Source organism: Phyllostomus hastatus, unplaced genomic scaffold, assembly GCF_019186645.2.
Source record: "Phyllostomus hastatus isolate PE091 unplaced genomic scaffold, TTU_PhHast_1.1 phas_contig_86, whole genome shotgun sequence".
NCBI classification, from domain to species: domain Eukaryota; kingdom Metazoa; phylum Chordata; class Mammalia; order Chiroptera; family Phyllostomidae; genus Phyllostomus; species Phyllostomus hastatus.
Genome location: NW_025333977.1, coordinates 11,666,041 through 11,687,919, shown reverse-complemented (window position 1 = coordinate 11,687,919; position 21,879 = coordinate 11,666,041). Strand labels below are relative to the sequence as shown.

The window sequence follows — 21,879 nt, the reverse complement described above, 5'->3', positions numbered from 1 at the left end:
GACCTGGAGCCATTATAAAAGAGGAAGCCGCTCAGATGACTTACTTCAAATAACGATGGCAGGGTTATAAACCTCCCTTCCAATTAGTTTTATTGTTTTAGTTGATGGAATCACAGAAGTGAAATGAACCTGGAAAAAGTGAGCACTGTACCCAGCAGGAGCCACGATTCCAATACCTGCAACTACTTTAAAAAATAATGAAGATGCAGGATGCTGAGTATTGGCTGTGCAGGTGAATACCGAGACTGAAAGACATCAGCCGGAAAAGTTTTTATTTTTCATATTCAGTCAAATGGGGCTGACTATATTTCACTTCTCCCTGTGAGTGGAATAAGTCATCAAGATAGAATCAATACCGTATCCTCTGTGACACTTCTGTACTCACCTTCCATGGGGGTGTTGCTGTCCGGCCGGTTCGCGAAGACCACGTCCACGTACTCGAGCTGCAGCCTCTGGAGCGAGCCTTTCAACCCTGGGACCAAGAAGCAGGACAAACCATAAGAGAAAGTCCAGATATGAGCACTATTAGAAAGGGTTGAAGTGTGGTTATGTTTAAGAATTTCCCTTTTTAAAAAAAATATTGGATTAGTTTAAAAAACACATTGAATACAGTGATGTATTAATTGACCCCTAAAACTTTGTAAAACGATGTCAAAGGCTGATTTTGTCCCCAACAAAGAAAAGTGATAGAATTTTCTCAGTGATGCTAGCACTCCTACCACACCGGAAAATGCATATTTAAGTGATAATCTTGCACAGTGACTCATGTGTGGCAGTATCTCGAGCAAAGTTTAGAATAAAACGCAGCCTAAGAGTTTCTTCTTGAAAAATGCAAATTAATGTCATGTGTTGGATTACATTATTAATGGGCTTATAATGGGATGGAGATGCACAGCAAAAAATAAGAATAGTAATATAAATCAGAAATGTGACTACCAACCCCCCAATGCATTATAATAGGAATAAAGTACATGAGGGCGTCACTCAACATCTCACTTATTTGAACAAAGTTCAAAGAACCTTAATGATAGTTGAGCTCTACCATTTCCATTATTCTCCATTCTTTGGGGGAGAAACAAAAAGACTGGAAGCTATAAAGACCAAAGAAGTAATATAAAGGACAGAGTGAGAGCATAAAACGGAATCTGGAACCCATAATCTGTGTTTCAACCCTAACCATTTGGACACATTCCTGTAAAGACTCAGGAAACATCTATTCAATTTCAGTAAAATTAACACTTCTCTGAAATAGCATGTATTGTATATAATATACAACCGAAAGGATGACAGTGTTCAAGAATCATTTTATCTCATTTCTAGGAGGCACGGCATTTCCTTATCAGCCTGTTTAATTCCTCAGGAAGACCGGAGGTTTTTCTCTTTTTATTATAGGCATAAAATTAATTGCATGTTAAATGAGGCTCTTATAAATTTAAATTCGGCTCATTTAAATTTGAGTTTTCAAACTGGTTTATTGGCCAGTCACAATTACCTTTCTGACAGGAAAATTGAGTGCTCAAATACAGTTCCGGAAACATTTTTCACTCACTGAGAAGGGACTGTCTCTGGTGGCGGCTTGTTAAAGGAAGCACTGATGAAGAGATTAGGGAAGACAGGTGTCACGAGGTCTAACGCCTGCTCTTGAAGAGCTGTGGTGACTTTCAGGCTCAGGGTATTACCAGCTACCTCAAGAGGGAGATTGCAATTACATTTACCTTAAAAAGCACTATGATATGAGGCACTTTTTGGAAGCAATCGTATCTATGGAGGAGGTAAGGGGAGGACAAGATAATGAAGCAAACAAGTAAACAGAGTTACAAGATCTGAAAGGTTGGAAATCTATCCTAGCATGCTGTGTGATGTCCCTTGGCTTAGTTTACCTTTTTTTGGTGACTCAGTTCTCTGATCTGCAGTGAGGATAACAGTATTCACTACCTTCAGAATTGCTGCTCCAGAGAGCAAATCAAATCAGTTGTCAAGTACTTTGTAAATGCAATAGTCTATAGAAATGTAGTAATTGGAAAGGTGGTGGTCACATCTGGAAAGGTTCAGAATGAGAGGTGCCAAAGATTAAATGCCAGAGATTTTCACTAGACCTGCTGGTTTTGGAGGGAGGCATTTAGTGACATTCTGGCCCGTGCCTGGCACTGGACACAATGTGCTCCTTTCTGTTGACGGCCCTCTCCTTCTGTGTCTCTTCTAAGCAGCTCAGCGTGGGCTGAGAATAAGCAGGAGAAGAAGCTGTGACTGACTTGGCCCTGTTGTGAGGCTGTGTGATCAGTCATGACTTAAGTCACTTACTCTTCTGAGCAGACGTGTTCTGAATTCCAATTTGATTCTGAAACTGTGCTGGGCTCTGGGAGTATAAGGATGTATGGACATTGCATTCATCCCCAAGGAGCTAAGAGTGCATATCAAGAGTATCTATTGACATAGATTCAGTATTCAAGTTAATAATATGTACTCTAAATAATGGTGTGAACTGGATAGAGTCATTGTATTTGGTCATTCTTTACCTATCAATTCTTTCTCTAGGAAGCATAGATTCAAGTGTATTCATGTAAGAAATGATGTGTTGCATCATGTCAGTGATCCCCCTGTCCCTACTCTTACTTTGAAGCAGAGTAAAAGGAGATTGTGCCCCTATGAGACACTATGTCCACTCACATTGAAAATCTCAAGTCTTGTAACCTGTAATATAAATTATGGATTTTACTCTTCGTGAGATGGAAAAACATTGGTTGGGAACTGGAAGGTAAGGAAATGGGAATGAAGCAGAGAAGTAATATTTCCCTGAAATATTTAATAGGATAGATTTCCATTTTCAACTGATCATTCAGGGGGCTGAGAATGACCTGTAGGGGACAAGAGAGAAAGCAGGGAGGGAGACCACTAAGGACATTACTGCCTCAGATCAAACTTGGACAAAGTTGGTGAAAAGTGTTTAATTTGGGGACAAGTTGTATAAGCAGAAATAAGAGGACTTGCTGGTCTGCTGGATATAGAGTTTGGAGATGGAGGACTCAAGGATGACTCAGGTTTTTGGCATGAGAAGTGAAGTGGCTGTTAGTAAAATGAGGAAGTCAACGGAAAAGCAGATTGGGAGCGGTGGTAGTGGGAGCCGAGGTAACTCTGAACAGTGTATCAGTCAACCACTACATGGAGCTCTTGGCAGCTGCATGGACCAGTCCGGCATTCAGGCAGACCTCTCTGTGTATATAGGTGAAGTACAGGATTTGGCATCCAGAGCACTAATCTGGACTGCGCCAAATGGCCTTGCCTATGTCTCTTAGCCTCTCTGGGTCTTAGGTTCCTCATCTGCCCAAAGACAATATGGAGTTAGATGAACTTTCTTCTTTGACTTTTCATGTGATTGTAAACCACATCAGGTAGTCCTTTCTCTTCCTATCTGGATACTTTGATCTTGTAAAAATAGCTAAATCACAGCAACAGAAAGACATGAGCAACAAATGTCTCCTTGAGGACTTCTGGCCAAGATGGAGGCATAGGTAGACTCACTGTGCCTCCTTGCACAACCAAAGGACAACAAATTTAAAAACAAAAAGCAACAAGAACTGCCAGAAAATCGAACTGTGTGCAAGTCCGACAACCAAGGAGTTAAAGAAGAAACATTCATCCAGACTGGTAGAAGTAGTGGAGACAGGCAGCTGGGCAGAGAGGACTCACGGCAAGGTGGCAGCTGGTAGACAGAGTGGTCCCGTATTCTCTTGCAGATAAACCAGAGGGAAAAATTGGGGAGCAAGATAGACCACTCAACCCAGGGTTCAGGTGTGGAGAAATAAAGCCTCAAAACCTCTGACTGAAAAAACCTATGAGGGTTGAGGCAGCAGGAGAAACTCTCAGCCTCACAGGAGAGTTTGTTGGAGAGACCCACAGGGTCCTGAAATGTACACAAACCCACTCACCGGGGAATCAGCATCAGAAGGGCCCAATTTGATTGTGGGTAGCAGGGAAGTAACTGAAAACCGGCAGAGAGTGGAGCAAGTGGCACTGTTCCCTCTTGGACCCCTCCCCCACATACAGTGTCACAACGCAATGACGTGGGTTGCCCCACCCTGATGAATACCTAAGGCTCTTCCCCTTACACATAACAGGCACATTGAGACAAAAAATTATGGCCCAAATAAAAGAACAGATCAAAGCTCCAGAAAAAATACAACTAAGCCAAGAAGAGATAGCCAACCTATCAGATGCACAGTTCAAAACACTTAATCAGGATGCTCACAGAATTGGTTGAATATGGGTGCAAATTAGAAGGAAAAATGAAGGCTATGAAAAGTGAAATAAAGGAAAATGTATAGAACCAACAGCGATGGGAAGGAAACCGGGACTCAAATCGACGGTTTGGAGCAGAAGGAAGAAATAAACATTCAATCAGAACAGAATGAAGAAATAAGAACTCATAAAAAATGAGGAGAGGCTTAGGAACCTTCGGGACAACTGTAAACATTCCAACATCTGAGTTATAGGGGTGCCAGAAGGAGAAGAAGAAGAGCAAGAAATTGAAAACTTATTCGAAAAAAGAATGAAAGAGAACTTCCCCAATCTGGCAAAGGAAATAGACTTGCAGGAAGTCCAGGAAGCTCAGAGAGTGCCAAAGAAGTTGGACCCAAGGAAATACACACCAAGGCACATCATAATTACATCACTTAAAATTAAAGATAAGGAGAGAATCTTAAAAGCAGCAAGAGAAAAGGAGACAGTTACCTATAAAGGAGTTCCCATAAGACCACCAGCTGATTTCTCAAAAGAAACCTTGCAATCAAGAAGGGGCTGGAAAGAAGTATTCCAAGTCATGAAAGGCAAGGACCTATATCCAAATTACTCTACCCAGCAAAGCTATCATTTAGAATGGAAGGGCAGATAAACTGCTTCCCAGATAAGGTCAAGTTAAAGGAGTTCATCATCACCCAACCCTTATTATATGAAATGTTAAATGGACTTATCTAAGAAAAAGAAAATAAAAGATATGAACAGTAAAATGACAACAAACTCACAGCTATTAACAACTGAACCTAAAAAAAAATGAACTAAGCAAACAACTAGAACAGGAACAGAATCACAGAAATGAAGATCACATGGAGGGTTATCAGCAGAGGAGTGGGAGGGGGAGAGAGGGGAAAAAGGTAGAGAGAATAAGAAGCATAAATGATAGGTAGAAAGTAGACAGAGGGAGGCTAAGAATAGTATAGGAAATGTAGAAGCCAAAGAACTTATATGTACAGCCCATGGACAGGAACTAAAGGGGGGGAATGCAGGTGGGAGGGGGTGTGCAGGGTAGAGGGGAGTAAAGGGGGGAAATGAGACAACTGTAATAGCATAATCAATTAAATATATTTAAAAAATGTCTCCTTGAGAGCCATTTAGGATTTATTTCCCATAAACAAATTGTCAAGTTGTATTTCCACTCAGCAAATGTTTGTTGAGCACTGGCTTGGGGCCAGGTATTGCTCTACGTTTACGTAGACATACAAGAATGCATTAACCTTGGCTCCAGAGGGGCATCCTGACAGCTAATGATAACCTAAGGAGGAAAGTGCTCCAGTGTCATGAGTGCACTTGCTGAAGGCATTTTTGACATTAGCCTGTCCCTGGACACCAACCCAGCATCTGCGGGAGCAGATACAAGAGAAGCAGGGGAAATGCTCCCTGCCCTTGAGGAATGACTAGAAATTAACTGGCAATTCCTCAAAAGTCCACAGGATAATAAATTATGTTATTCAAAGGAAATGGCTTTCAAGTGACAATAGTAAAGAGAAATCTAAGTTCATTTTTCTTTTAGGTTATGAAGTTTAATGGAAACTGTACTGTTTATAAGGTGATCCTTAAATCAATTTTTTATACCTGTTTTACAAGCAACTATCTAAAGACATATGCTCAGTCCAGACTGGCAGAGAAGCGGATCCGGTGCTTAGTGTTGCAAGTTTAACTGTGCAGGGGCAAGGAAATGGATAGTCTGGAGATTCTGCAAGGGTTCTATTAAATATGCTGCATTGCCATCTTTTATACCTACCACACATTTGATTTCCTATCTAGCTTGAAAGAAAGTTGCCATAAGTAATATATACAGTTTCCCTATATGACTTTCCAGGTTCTTCTTGGCAGATCTCCCAGTCATGATTTAAGACACACTTGCTTTTTTCTTTTAAATAAAGACTGCACTGCATTAGAATAATATATGTGCCTGCATCTCCTACTATAAAACATGATTATCCTGTTGGATAATTTCAGTTACTATGAACATGATACACTGGGAAGGAATTCTGTGGTGAATCCATTTGTTATGAAGTTTTTTTGAATTAAAAAATCATAAAGAATCTTTTTTGAAAAATTAGTTTAGATAGGAGAGTTTAAAATTTGTCATTCATTAGAATAGTTTAAGCAGAGCTTTCTCAGATTTTCTTTTTCTATTCCTAAAACAATGACGGTGGGTTTGTGTTTTGAATCACATAAGAAAACTGTTGTTTACCTGAAAAGCAAATACTGACTTACACATGGGCCCCATAAAAGCACACAAGCAATTTATTCTTACACTTTGGCTTACCAAACCATTTTTATTCTTTCATGTTAGATACCAAAGAAATTTCATCTACTGAATTTTAACACTGGCATAAATTTGGGCTTAATGAATGTTGCGGAATGGTAAATGAATAGATGGACTTTTGGAGTCTGCAAGGACTTTGGGATTCTAAGTGGATATAATTAACCTGTTAGGGAAATTTCTACCCCGCCCCGCCACATTGTGAATCTAAGGAGAATGTTATTCCTAACTGGCTCTAAGTCAAGGACTTTGAACTCATTGAAAAGGTCTTTCATATGATTTTTTTTCAAAACTACATTATGTACATGTCAAGCTCATTTTACACTTTATAAGCTAACTCTGGTGGCCAAGGTCACTCAGCACACAAGTGGCCTGAACTCTACATGAATCGGGCTTCTGTCTTATTCTTTAAAAGCAGTTCTCAAATGTAATATGTGTACAAATCTCCAAGGTCAAGTCAGGTCACTTTCATCATGGGACAAGTACTAATGAAACCCAAATTTTCTAAATCATTCAAACCTTATTTTGGGTCTTATAAATTCAATGTCCTCCCCCTTTTTTTCCTGCAAAATTCACTCAATTCCCTAATTTTAGCCAGCCTAGAAATATCCCTTTTGCTGACTCTCTTGTACTCATGAACAATTTTTGTCTTTCGATGAAATTATGAACTATAAAATAATAGCAATAATAACACCACAATAATAACTGATCCCATTTTTTTCAATCTTGAGAGTTTGAAATTTTGTGTTGAAGTTTGAATCTGGGTCAATTTGAATTTCAGATGAACTGGTTTATCCATCCTGAGAGATTAGTTCCTAAGAGAAGTCCTGAGTTATTTAAAAGGAGAGAGAATTTTTCCCGGCTGGTATGGCTCAGGGAGATTGAGAGCTGGCCTAAGAACTAAAAGGTTGCTGGTTTGATTCCCAGTCAGGGCACATGCTTGGGTTGCAGGCCAGGTCCTCAGCTGGGGGTGCTCTCAGCTGGGGGTGCTTAAGAGGCAACCACACATTGGTATTTCTCTCCCTTTCTTTCTCCCTCTCTTCCTATCTCTCTAAAAATAAATAAACAAATTCTAAATTAAAAAAATAAAAAGAGAGCGAAGTCAAGATATTTTTATTAAGTTGTATGAAACTTTAAGAAAACTGATATTTAAAAAAAGAAAGAATTCTATTCAAGAAAACTGATTTTAAAAAAGAGAGAGAATTCTAAAATTATGAACAGATGCTGGTAAATATTAAAGCAAGAGAGATTCAGTAAAAAGCCCAGTAACACGCTCTTCTTTTTCTCTTCAATTTTGTTTCTTTGTTGATTGCCAGTATGAACCATTCTCTGGATCTCTTTTTTAATCAATTAGAGTAAAAAGAAAACGAAAACAAGGATTCTGTAGGCAGCACGCTGCTGCTTTCTTTGTTCAGTTTGTTGCTAAAGCCTACTTGGGTTTATTTCTTACCGACAAACTTTGTCAGACGACACAAGTCAGAAGGGAAAATGCTAGAGCAGGAATGGTAACCATTTGGAGAGACAGGTTGGGTCTGACCTTACAATGTCAAATTGGACACCAAGGCCTGAGAAGTGATTTTGTTTGGGTGAGGAATTTGGAAGTTTTCTCTAGTGCTAGAATGTGGTCATTCACTGCGGCAGCCTGAGAATGTTCCCTACTTAGTAAAGGGTGTCCTCATCCATGGAATGGTGATGAGCGGTTGCACTAGTAAGGATGATGATGATGATGATGATGAAATTTATTAAGTGTTTATTATGTGGCAGACACTGTGCTCAATGCAAATGACCTAATTTCAATCTATATATAGTAACATCATAAGGTAGAACTATCTATAGCCCATCTTATAGTCAAGGAAATGCAGACTTAGTGAGGTTAAGTAACATGCACCAAGTCCCCCAGCTCATAAATGCCAGAGCTAGAACTCAAACCAATATTTGCCTGATTTCGGAGCTCAAAATGCCTACAAATATATTAAAAATTAATTAATGAGAATTTCCAAACTCAAACAAAAACTACAGAAACAATCAAATATAATTGTGCATGTATATATAGGGATGTATATATATGTGTGTGTGTGTATATACATATATACATGTGTGTATGTATATATATATATCCTAAGATTTGGCTTCAGAAGTTTCCATTTTAAATTAAATGATTGAATACTGGAACTATTAGTTTTCCAGTAGAAGTCTAAGATATTTCCAAAAAGATAACTTTATAGGTCAATAAAGATTCCCAACTTCCAAACTGGGATGAATGTCTTCAAATTCAGCATTATCTTTCACAGGAGAGAAAAGTTCACAATGAAATGACAGCCAGGGAGAAAATGTTGGCACTGTATGTAACCAACAAAGAGTGAACATCATTAATACACAAAGAACTTCTACAAATTAATAAGACCAAGACAAACAACTCCAGAGAAAAATAGCCTAAGAATATGAGAGTTAATTCCCAGAAAAAGTAAAACAAAAATATAAAAAGAAACTCAAACAAAGAAAGAAATGTATAAATAAATGTATAAAATAAGCAAATAAATAAAACTAGCTCATTCATCAGATTTATACATATCTTATGTTCATGGATTAGAAGAATTAACAGCAATAAAATGTCCATACTACCCAAAGCAATCTATAGATTCAATGCAACTCCTATGAAAATAACAATGGCACATTTCACAGATCTAGAACAGATATTCCAAAAAATGTATATAGAACCAAAAAAGATCCAGAATAGCCTTGGCAATTCTGTAAAAAACAAAGTTGGAAGGATCACAATACCTGACGTTAAACTATAGTACAAGGCCACTGTAATCAAGACAGTCTGGCATAAGAACAGACACATAGATCACCCAGAAATAAATCCATGTCTCTATGGTTGATTAATATTTAACAAAGGGAGCAAAAGCATACAATGGGAGTAAAATAGTCTCTTCAATAAACAGTGTTGGGAAAACTGGACTGGTACATGCAAAAAACGAAACTAGACCACCAAATTATACTGTATACCAGAATAAACTCCAAATGGATAAAAGGCTTAAATATAAGTTATAATACCATAAAAGTTGTAGTGAAAAACATAGGCAATAAAATTTCAGATACTCCATATAGCAACATTTCTGCCAATATATCTCCTAGGACAAGGGAAATAAAGGAAAAATAAACAAATGGGACTACATTTGTAGTCCCATTAAAAATTAAAAAGCTTCTGCATGGCTAAAGAAACCATTATCAAAATGAAAAAGGAATCAACTGTACAGGAAAACATATTTGCCAATGATACATTGTGCAAAAGTTTAATCTCCAAAATATATAAAGAACTCATATGACTCAACACCAGGAAGACAAAAAACCCAATTAAAAAATGGCCAAAGGACCTGAATAGACACTTCTCCAAGGAGGACATACAGAGGGCCCATAGACATATGAAAAATGCTCAATATCACTAGCCATCAGTGAGATGCAAATTAAAACCACAATGAGATATCACCTCACACCTGTCAGAATGGTAATCATTAATAAATCAACAAACAACAAGTGTTGGAGAGGTTGTGGAGAAAAGAGAACCCTAGTGCACTGTTTGTGGGGATGCAGACTGGTGTAGCCATTGTGGAAAACAGTATGGAATTTCTTAAAAAAACTAAAAATGGAACTTTCTTTGACCCAGCAATTCCACTGCTGGGAATAAACCCTAAGAATCCTGAAACACCAAATTCAAAAGCACTTATGCACCTCTATGTTCATAGCAGCACAATTTACAATAGCCAACTATTGGAAACAGCCCAAGTGTCCATCAGTAGATAAATGATGGTACAGTAGACAAATGAAAAGCTGTGGTATGTTTACATAATGGAATACTATGCAGCAGAAGGAAAGAAGTCCTACCTTTTGCGACAGCATGGATGGAACTGGAGGCTATTATGCTAAATGAAATAAGCCGGTCGGTGAAAGAGAAATAACATATGACCTCACTGATAGCTGGAATCTAATGAACAAAATAAACTAAAGAGAAAAATAGAACCAGAGACATGGAACCATGGAAGAGACTGACAGCTGTAGGAGGGGAGGGAGGAGGCAGGGATGGTGAAAGGAAGGGGAGGGGAATAAACAGAGAACGTGTATGAATGACCCATGGACATGGACAACGAGAGGGGATTGACTGCAGGCGAGAGGAATGGGCTGGGTAGGGTGGGGCAAAAGGGAAAAAACTGGGAAAACTGTAATAGAATAAACAATTTAAAAAAGAGGAGAAAAATAAGTTCATGTTAAAATATGCATTATTCTTTGACTTACCAATGCCACTTCCAGTTCCTATTCATTTACATAAGAATGGTCGTTTGCACAATTCTTTATAAATCGTATGTGTATGTGTATACATGTGTATCTAAATTTATTTTAGTTGAGAAAAAAGTAAAGTTTAGGTAAATACATATAGCTTACTTCCATTGGTTTAACACATAAGTTTTTGTGTTTGTAAGTAGGTTGTGCACATGCATAAGTCAGTGTAACAGCAGGGAGAAGCTGGGAAGGATGTGCACCAGATTGTCAAACTGGGAAAGAAGGGGAGGTGAGCAAAGGCAGGACTTCACCTCTTTGTCTACTTTTATTTTTGAAGCGGTGGGATTAGTATATACTGTATAGTTAGGGTGACTTGGGTATTTCATAAATAAAGTGAGTTTTAAAAAGGATAAAAATCATCTGTCTGATTGATTAATTATGAATCTAAAGTTATAAAATCTTGGACTTTTATGAAATAGTTCATGAACTAGTATAAAGATGTTGGAAATATATGGCAGTCCCTTTTAACATTGTTTTTTTTAGTTGTGAAAGGTGTAAATGTAAAATTTTGTAATATATAAACCAGAAAGAAAGAAATAAAAATTCCTGACAATTCTCATAATCCTCACAGTAAAGTACCCTACTATGCAACGGTTCTTGCAGGCTGTTTTAGTTCCTGTTTATTTTTAAGCTGTACAAAGTTTTGAGTGCCATCCCAAAAGCAATGGCATTGTGAATCAATCACCCAGGGGCAATTTTGTACAATTTTTTTCACACATATATACTCTTTTTTTAAAGTATAGCAATCGTAACATATGTCCACATAAAACATGTATACAAATGTTTACAGCAGCATTATTCATGTAAGAGTCAAAACGTGACACAACCCAGATGCCTATTAATTGATTAATGGATAAACAAAATCTGGCATAGTCATACAATGAAATGTTGTCAATAAAGGGGAATGAAGAACTGACACACACTACAACGTGGATGAACATCATGTTAAGTGAAAGAAGCCCGTCACAAAATATCACATATGGTACGATCTCGCTTATTTATATGAAATGTCCAGAACTGGCAAATCTACAGATTTGAGATAAAAATAGATACGTGGTTGATTGGGGCTGAAGGAGAGAGTAAGGAGGGGATCAGAAGGGACTACTAGTGGGTACAAGACTTCTTTGGGGGGAAATGAAAATGTTTTAAAATTAAATTATAGTGATGATTGTACAACTCTAATTATACTCAGGAACAGTGAACTGTACACTTTGAATGGGTAAACTTTTATGGTTTATAAATTACATCTAAATAAAACTCTTTTTAAAAGTCTTACGAAAGTTTTATTAATGTTATCATAACTGTAAATAAGAATTCTAGAAAATTTGACCTTTTTCTGAATTTCCCTTCTTCCCTCTGTTACTGCACTCCCCACACTCAACCCCAGGAAGAAACCTGGTTGACTGTGGCTCTTTTTATAGCAAGTTTCCTCCCTCCCAATATGCTTTGAACCTGTTTGGTTGACAACCTTTCTTGAATCGGCAGCCCACAGATGAAAGTAAAATGAAGCAGCAGTGCCTACCTTCAATTATATGTTTTCTTGACAACCCTCGTTCCGTTTCAGCTCTAAGAAGAAAAGAAGCAAATGACTTTGAGTGGGGTGTGCTTTCTTTGATCACTGTTTCAAAAGTACAGAAGAATAATCATTCTGGATTCCAGACTGAATGGCTATTTTATACCCTGTTTTTGGAAAATTCTGCACCATGCAGGCTGAGGGGAGAAGGCAGGTGGGCAGCATACTGAGCCTCTTTTCTCCGGAGACCCCAGGCAGTGAATCAAGCACGTCTGTCTCCGCACCATGGTGATAACTACTCAGCCACCCACACTTGTCCATATATAATTTGACACACAGCTCAACCTTCCCACCTTGTTCTTGCCAATCCTAAGCAAATACAATGCAACACAACACAACACAACACAACACAACACAACACAATACTCGATATAAGTCTGTTAGCTTATTATAATTATTGCCGTGCTGCTGGTGCCATTAGCTTTTCCAAGAAAGGAAGCAAATTTGAAAGTGCCTTTTGACTTTCAAAAGAAATGAACAACTATTGCCTTTTAAAATGTGATAAAACAATGTCTTTAAATTAGTATCCTAAGATGACCAACATTTAATGAGGACTTTTGCCTTTTCAGACCATTCTCAAGCTCTGGCCAATTAGAAAGAAATGTGGTCCCTGTGTTTGAAAGTATTGAGGAAATGTTTCTTCAACATCAATACTTTTGGCGACCTCTTTTATAAGCATAGGCGCCATTTGTCTGCAGTGATTTTGCATCTTTTATATTATGTAAAACTGTATGTAGTACTCTACTACACATTGGTGCTTGCAGATTGTCTTACTCCCTGCTTGTTTCTAAACGATAGGCCAGGTTTGGAGCTCCACTGCAGAAGCACCAAGCCATGGCACCATGAATCAGCGCACAGACAGTGAAAGTCCGACACATTTCTCATAGGTGCTGTGTTGCTTTATTTTTATGTAGACTACAGAGTAGTAAAAACCTAAGTTCCATTTTTGTTTTTGTATTCATCATAAGCAAGCTCAAAAACAAAAACACGAGTGAGTGTGTGTGTGCACACATACATTTTGATTAGAAGATTTATAAAAAACTGGCCTCTGCCTCCAATTTTGTTTTTAACTGTTTCCTATAAATTACAGGCAGGTAAATAAGGTTTCATTTGTGCTTGGTTTTTGTTGATAGATCTTTAGATTTCCATGAAAAGATGTATGGAATAGTTTGTTGCATTCGTACATGTTTATATTAAAGGCCAGACTTCTAAGTCCTGCTGGATAATGTAAGTACAAGTTTAAACACCAGGAGGTTCATCAGAGGGCAATTCACCCTCTGACATTTGTTCTGCATCCCACACCGGAGAGAGGACATCTCTTTCATGTGGCCTGACAACGAGGGACACAGGAAGCTTTGCATTCTTCTCTGATGAGATGCCCCTTTGGGGCAGCACTTACAGAGCCCTCTGCAGAAATGATCAGAGACTTACATGTGGGGCCAGACAAGGTATTTTTATCTTTGCATTCCATAGAAGTCTCCGAGTTTTGGTAGATTTGAGTAGCTTTTCTTCTGTAATGCTATGTGCTTATTTCCTTTTCCCAAAATTTGAACTCTATATTAGAAATGGTTTTAAGTATGAGGTTGGTATTTGAAGACTCTCCATGAATCACTTAATAACAAGTGACCACATACTTTGCACTAAATTTCTTTGGGATCATCTAGCTAATATTGAATCCAAGCTAGTTGCTATTTCCTTTGAGTGAGAAACAATCATCGTTCTCTCTAAACCAATTAATTTTGGTATATTAGATATAAAATGGTTGCCTAGAAATATAAAAGCACAAACTACTAGTTGTTTTCCTGTCAAGTAGGAAAAGTAAAAGGTATTTAACTTACTTTCCACCCCAGTAGAGTTTGGTTGTAATGACCAGGCTGGACCTCCTGTATATTAAACAGAAACACACACACAGAGCAATATTAAAAAATTGCTGGTTATTGTACTGAACCATATTATTATTATAACACAAAAAGAATTTATTGTACCTCACATTTTAAAAAAATTGGTAGAAAGATAAATTTGTTAATTCATATCACCGCAAAATGAGAACAGAGAGAAGCTAGTGAGTGAGGACCTGAAGTCAGGTCCCACAGGTAGGGGCTGAATGGAAGTCATCTCTACCCGGAGGGGCTGGATGGAGGAGGTTGAGGGCTGTGACTACGGGGGTGGGTGCTGGCAGAGCGAAGATAAGCGGTAGACATGGAGGGTCAGCAATAGCACATGAGAAGGGGAGATGAAAGAACTTAAATGATGCATTGCTTTAGGATCTCAAACAGCCACCAACTAACACTTAACTTAGTATCTGACATAATCTTGATGAAGCGTGAGCTTTCCTGGGGGTAAGTCCATCCTCCGTGGACCTAGTGGCTCTGAGTCACTACCCTAACCAACCATCCCATACACAGGCAGGAAATGACTACAAGGAAACATGAACGATGAAGTAAATTATAATGGGCAATAAGCAGGAATAAGCAGTGTCTTATTGAATGGAAATGCTATTTCAGGAAAACAGTCCAAAAATCCTTATCTTGAAATCCTGTCACAAACATAGTACTTTCTCAAAACCACACCCAAAGGGAAGAAATCCATTCTGACCATGGAATAAGAAATATGTCTGGAGAACTTTGGTCATATAGTTCGCAATTGAGAAGATCTCAGTGTAGTTTAGTTTCTCTGCGTATGTAATTCAATTGAACTCATCTAGAAGAAAAATCATTTGTGACTCAAAGGTTAAGACCAAACTTTGGGAGTATTTGCAATAAGGCATTTGTAAAATTTCATCATCTACAGCGGCGACACATCGGAACCCTCAGGTATAAAAGCCTCGCATGGTTAATGGTAACCAATGGGGAACAGCAGTGACAATTCTGACAACTTGGCTGCTACAAGAAGAATTTGTAGAAAATGTCAGCACCCATCCCACCGAAGTTAGTTCCCTGAAAAATAGTTGGAATCACTGTAACGGAAGGTCTATAGCTACAAGCATCTGGAGACTACACACCCAGGTGAGCTGATGCACTTCCCTGGTCGATCCTTGATCTTGTGAGACCTAGTAGGGCAGTGATCTGCCGGGGGGAGCCAGGTCTCCTTTGGCAAACACTTCCAGAGCTTCAACAAAAGGCTGGATGAAATATTGTTAAAAAATGAACACAGCCCTCGTGATTATTCAGAGCATTTGGGCCTGCCAAAGCTGCACATCCTCCTCCAATACAACCACCATAGACTTAATCTTCCCGAGTTGGGCTTCCTGTAAAATGCTGGGCCTATGTGGCTGTGCACACGAACATGAACGTTCGGACAGCAAGAGCAGACAGCAACCTGGCAAATGATCCCTCACTTCACAGGGGCATTTAGAATGGGTGAAGAATGATCACAGGAATGTTTTACTTTGATGCAGAACAGCCTTCAAAATACTTTTGCACACCTTATGTCACTTTGCCAGCAGGACACTTTTTGAACAGCGATGACATCTATGTTACAGGTGGAGAAACTTAGACTCAAAGAAGGAAAGTAATCTGTCCTGCGCAGCACAGCCAGCCAAGTGGTGGCACTGGGACTAGAAGCTGAGTATGTCCAAGTAGAAAGTGCCTCTATGGGCTCCATGCTATGATAATATAGTTTATCTTTTCCCCAGCTTTCTAGGGGCAGCAGTGAGCAGACATCAATATTCTGTGGCCTGGTGATAGCTTGATTTTTTATTTGCAAGACTGAAAGGCAGTTTGTGGAAGATGTACATTAATCTACCTTCTTGTAGGCATAAATAGGCTCTGCAAACTATGGAGAGTGATGGGTAAATGTTCTCTGGGCTTCCAGGGAGAAGGAGCCACAGCACTGACACGGCCCCTCCTGTTTCAGGTGTACGCGGTTGCCTACCCCCTGCTGCAGAGTTCACTGGACTGCTAGTGGACTCATCCCCAGGGTCTCTGTTATAGGTTGAACTGTGTCCCTCAGACAGATATGTCACTGAAGTCCTAACCCCCAGTACCTCAGAATGTCAGCTGATTTGAAAATAGGGTCACGGCACATGTAATTAGTTAAATTAAGATGAGGTTATACTGGAGAATGATGAGCCCTTAATCCAATGTGACCAGTGTCCTTATAAGAAGACACACAGACACACACCAGGGGAGAAAGTCCTGCAATGACAGAGGCAGATGCGGAAGAGCTGCACGTGCACCAAGGAACGCTGATGATCACCAGCACCCCCCAGGGGCTGGGAAGAGGCAAGGGAAGATTTCACCCAGAGTTTCAGAGGGAACATGGCTCAGCCCAAACCTGATTTTGGACTTCAGGCCTCCAGAACTGTGAGAGAATAAATTTCTGTTGGTTTAAGCCATCCAGTTTACGGCCCTTTGTTACAGCAGCCCTAGGAAATTGATGCAGTCCTGTCTGGGCAGTGGTGGGCGGGCCAATGTACTGAGTGGGAAGGTAATTCAGACAAGACGGGGAACTGGGTAGAGGCATGAATACTTTTCCACATTTAATGTTGAATACTGGTCTTTCTTAACACCCTTACTGTCCCTGGAGTTGGGGAGGAAGAGAAGCAAGAGGGAGAAATTTGGTCACCAAAATTTGTTGACAACTCCATAAATTTCTGTTTTCCTATTTCCATAAGGCCCTGTATTCCTACCAAACATTTTTCTAAGAGTGAAGGGATAGTAGCCCTAGGAATGCGTGGAGCTCTGTTCGACCCTTCTAGTTTTCCCTCCAGAGGGAACTGAAATACTTTGTGCAACGTCATAATAAAATCAGTCTGGCCTATACTCCTCAAGAATGTCCCTTTTTCCTGGACTAAATCTTATACAAGTTTTGCATACAAGCATGGTGCAGGGTTCACTTTGAACAGCTGTCTCACTAATACTGTTGATTGTTATTTATTTGACCCTCAGTAGAGATTATACCGGAGCAGAAGAGGACCCCCAACTTGTCCACTGGTCTTTGTTGGGCTCTGTCTGATGCTGTACTCATGCGGGGGAGGAAGTGGGGGAGCTGACACGCACAGTGACATGGAGGGTGCTGTCCCGCCCCCTGGATGTTATGGTTTCCACTATAACCACTGGCTTTGGCTACAGAAGGTGAGAGGATGGGACATGACCCCTCAAGGACAGAAGCTGAAGCACTTTCTTGAATGCCCAGGCGACAGGGCTCCCCGGACACAGGAGAGACATTGGGAGATACAGCTTTGGGGTATTTATCCCAAGGGCTTCTTATTTCATCATTTCTTTGCATTCAGAGTTGTGAATAAAAGGAGCAGTGGAAATAAATATGTGTGTATAAATAATCAGTTCCTGCCAGCTGGCTTCCTTCACCGAAGTACCATAAGTGGCAGTCGGAAGCCATGAGAGTGTCCCTTTCCTTTAGGGATGAATACCTCCTGAACATCCCCTCTTTCTCAGCTCAACCCCAAGGTAATTCATTGTGACTAATGACTAGTCAATAAGTGTTGAAGCACAAGTAATGAACTTGCTGGTATAACTTTCAAACCACTGTAGATCATTTCATTACTAACAGTTGACCTTTTTTGGACAACCTTTTGGTCAGTTGTCACCCAATTTTGTTTTCCCTTCCCTGGTACAAAATAATGACTGTCTTTTTAAAGGCAGGTGAATGATGACAGTGAATGCATTACCTCCAGCCTTTCTTCTTGATGATGCTCCCCAGAATCACTTCAGCCCTGGAGGGGGAAACACATAGTGTCTTAGGCTACAGTGACCTGGAAACGCAAGAGTCAATCCAAAACACCAGAGCCATCCCTTGTTTGAACTCTCAGAGCCTCTATGTCCCGAAAATAGAAGCTGTTCTCGGCTGGTAGCACAGTTTCCGCTGTTTCTGCTTGCGCCTGCAGAATCCTGCTCCCGAGCATTCCAGGAGCACCTGCCAAACCCTGACGCGCTGGCAGGAGACCACCCTGTGGTCCTGATACTGAGAAACAGTGGAGTCATTTGGCAGTTCGGTGTTTTTAAACTACTGATCTCATCTATAAATGTCCTGCTTGGCCGCGTCCAAGGGGAGTCAAGGTTTTCCTTCTATTTGCTATGGCTTCCAATGGTGACTGGAGGACAGCGAGACCTCATGCTGTTTAGATGGACAATATTGACTCCCAGGAGATCTTGCAGGGAAAAACAGCCTGTGCGTGGGTTTCGATGGATCAGACCCAGGACTGCAGATGCAGTGGCCCATATAGAGAATGTCTCAGGTTCCAGTGACAAGGATTGTCACAGAAGCAGGACATAAGGAGATTTAGAGAACTATCCTTCCTGCACTAAGGCTCAGTCATGGAGAGGTGTACCAAAGACATCTCCAGTCTTCTCCCCATCTCCCTAGCCCAGCTTGTACCCCAGCTTGAGGAGACTAAAACTTTATTCTAGGTCCCTGCCAGTGAGACCAACTTGTGAGAATCACTGTGCTCTCAGAGCTTTTGTGAATGGGGACACTAACGAGATGAACACTTTGTCTATTAGGGTCCTGTAGATGGGAGTCATTGCTAATCATTATTTGTCTTGACTGAGGGTTCTGTCTTTACTGGTGCATTTTTTGGAGACTGGCAGTAAGCCACGATGCAGTTTGCTATGGAGCACACCCCAAACAGACATGCACGGAATGTTCTGCAGTGCTCTTGGCTTCCTCCCCTTCCATCTCTCTGATAGTTGCCTTTTGCAACCTTGCTTTTCACAGTGGCAACTTATCTCAGTTACACACTGACAATCAATCAGTAATTAACCAGGACTGATTATTCTTCACAATGGGAATACAAACAGAGCTCTAACAGACTTGTTCACCACGCCTCCCTTTTTCAACCTTGGCCTCATTTGGTAGTGAGCCGGATTCAACAAAAGAAAAAAACTCCAAGAAAGAGTGTGATGTTGAAAGGAGCAAGGCCTTATCAATTTTACTTTCTCTTCTTGGACTCAACAGAAAACATCAGGGATGTGTGCTCTGGACCTCCTTGATGGACGTTACATGGAGACCTGCCCTTGACAGGGAGGAAACACACACAGGGAAAACGCACTTCCACCAGGCGATGCTGAGCCAGACTCAGCACCGTCCAGCATTTTCATTGCAATTTTCACCTGGAAGCGCGGGCACTCGGCCTGCAGGTGATCATGTACCTCAGCCTGTTAGCAAATGGCAGAGCTGCTCAAGCTGCTGTCTAGCGATTTAGTCCCTTTCAGCTCTTGCAGCTGTGTCCATGTTCACAGTGGGAGGTCAAGGTATTCCCATTCTGTTCTGAAATGTGCTTGTCATGCTGGAACCCGGAGGACATGGACCTTGAGGCATGCCTGAGGTCAGGTCACGTCACCCGTGTGCTCTGATTTAGCAAGAGCCCTGTCTGAGCTCCCAAACCTGCTCGTGTGTCCCTGGGAAGGTCGTAACTAGGTGTAACTTCTCCAGCAAAAGAAGTGAGGCTTCTTTGCAGCCTCCTTCTCTGTCCTCTGACTGGGGTCTGAAATGCCCCTTGTAAAGGATACTGGACTTCTTGGCATCTTTGGGGATCCCTCCTTTAATCTCTGATCTACCTGTAATGCTACAGGGAGGGACAAGCCTGCAAACAGGAAAGTCAGTTCCTGATTCCCTGCAGAGAGGATGGCCCAGTTTCCCTCAGGGGTTGAGAAACTATGAGATGTGGTTATGAAATAACAAGACTAGCCTTTGAACACCCATGCTGGAATCTGTTCATTTATTTGCTCACTCACACATTGAACTAACATTTATTGATCTCCACTGCCACCACTCTGGTCCCAGCCACCTCTGCCCCTCATGTAGACCACAGCAATTGCTTCCAGTGTGTCCTTCATACAGGGCCCAGTGGTAGGAAAGTTGGGGTGGGCAGAGGGGGCCGGAGACAGTCCATATCCCTAAGCCCTGGCGATGGTGATGGAAGGAGGGGAAAAAGCAATGCCATTGACATGTGTGACAATGACAGACCCTTCTGTGCCAGCATGTCAGTGATGGTTTGGGCAGAGTCCCTTGGTTCTAAGAACACCACCTGAAGGACTGGTACAGGTATTGACTTACTTTCCAGCGGCATAGACCTCGGCAGTATCAAAGAGGTTAACTCCACTTTCATAGGCGATTGTCATCAGCCGTTCAGCAACCTACAAGAAGATGTGAAGATCAGTCAAAAAAGCCAAATGCTTTCCAACTATGGGAAGCAACTTTGAATCCTTTAGTGGTCCTGAAGAACACTGAAATTTCACTAACCACTCCTTGCCTTTCTCAATCAGAGCAAAGAAAGGAAACAAGAAGATTTAGGCAGCATGTACAGGGTAAATGCACCCTTCCCCTCAGACACAGACCGGGCACTAAGGGGTTTCCGGCAGGTGCTGGGATAAGGCAGCCCCCCAGGAGCACAGTGAGGTGGGTGGACTGTTTCTCACTCTGCGTGGAAGACCTGGTTTGACAACATTCTCTCTGACACTGTAATCTCTTGGACAGAGAGGATCATTTGTATTGCAGCCAACTCCATTTCTCTTCTTTCTCCAAGCCAATCGGTTGTGGCACCAGGGTGACTCGTGACTTAAAAAGTCTGTGCCTTTTTTCCTCATGGCTCAGCAGACTGTTCTGGGAACCAAAGGTGAGACAGAATGGTGACTGCACGTCTCAGCAAATCCCCAGACACGATCACAGAGTGGCCAGCCAGCCGAATCCACGCGCACACAGAGGAGGGGGTGAGGCTCCGGGGTCCAGCTCCACACTGTCAGCCTGTAAACAGACCTCCAGGCTCCTGTCCCTTCCTTTGTGTTGCTGATGGCAAGCGGGAGGTGTGACGAGAATACAGGGATAACTACAGAGGAAGAGCAATAAAGAGAAGTGGAGGGGGCCAGTTTTTCATTGAGACTTATTAGTCAATTGAGATGCTACATACCTCATAAATAATTAAAATTGATTTTTCCATTATGTTTTTGATGGTGGGCTAAAGTTGCTTCATCAACATTTCCAAGATAAATTATTTTCCTGTTTTTCAAATTGGCCAACCAAGGAAATTGTTAGGCTAGCAAAGTGGGATCCCTGCAAACACTTTAGAAAAATAGCAGCAAACATGCTATTCCCTTTAAAAGCTACAACTGCTTTTAATTTTGTAGCATTGTGACATTTACTCTAAATAAAAATTAAACATTAAGACAAGTATGTTTTTTTCCAAAGTGACTTATTCTGTGTTTAAGAAGTTATTGTGATTGTATTATAATATTGCCCTTGTGCTGTATCACATGGCATAGTGGGGGATTATTATTGGGAAATGTACACAATAAATCTTATACAGACAGAAACTTTAAGATAAGAGAGACTCCTAGATGGAGGTTAGACTGAATGATTGCTGAGATGTTTTCTAACCAACCGCCACATTTGAAGGCCCCAACGTGGAATAATGAAATCATCAAACTAAGTCAGAACACTGACTTCTGGT

The 21,879-nt window shown here is 40.7% G+C and overlaps 1 protein-coding gene across 1 annotated transcript in view; it reads right to left on the bottom strand.

Moving 5' to 3' along the window:
• KCNAB1 (potassium voltage-gated channel subfamily A regulatory beta subunit 1) overlaps nt 1-21,879 on the bottom strand; it is a 216,812-nt gene that overhangs the window by 47,575 nt on the left and 147,358 nt on the right. Inside the window, exons 4-8 of the mRNA XM_045852084.1 lie at nt 20,490-20,569; nt 18,103-18,147; nt 14,312-14,356; nt 12,423-12,466; nt 386-472 (exon numbers count right to left, since the gene is read on the bottom strand). Coding sequence (XP_045708040.1) covers nt 386-472; nt 12,423-12,466; nt 14,312-14,356; nt 18,103-18,147; nt 20,490-20,569 — 301 coding nt within the window. The remainder of the gene's footprint in view (nt 1-385; nt 473-12,422; nt 12,467-14,311; nt 14,357-18,102; nt 18,148-20,489; nt 20,570-21,879) is intronic.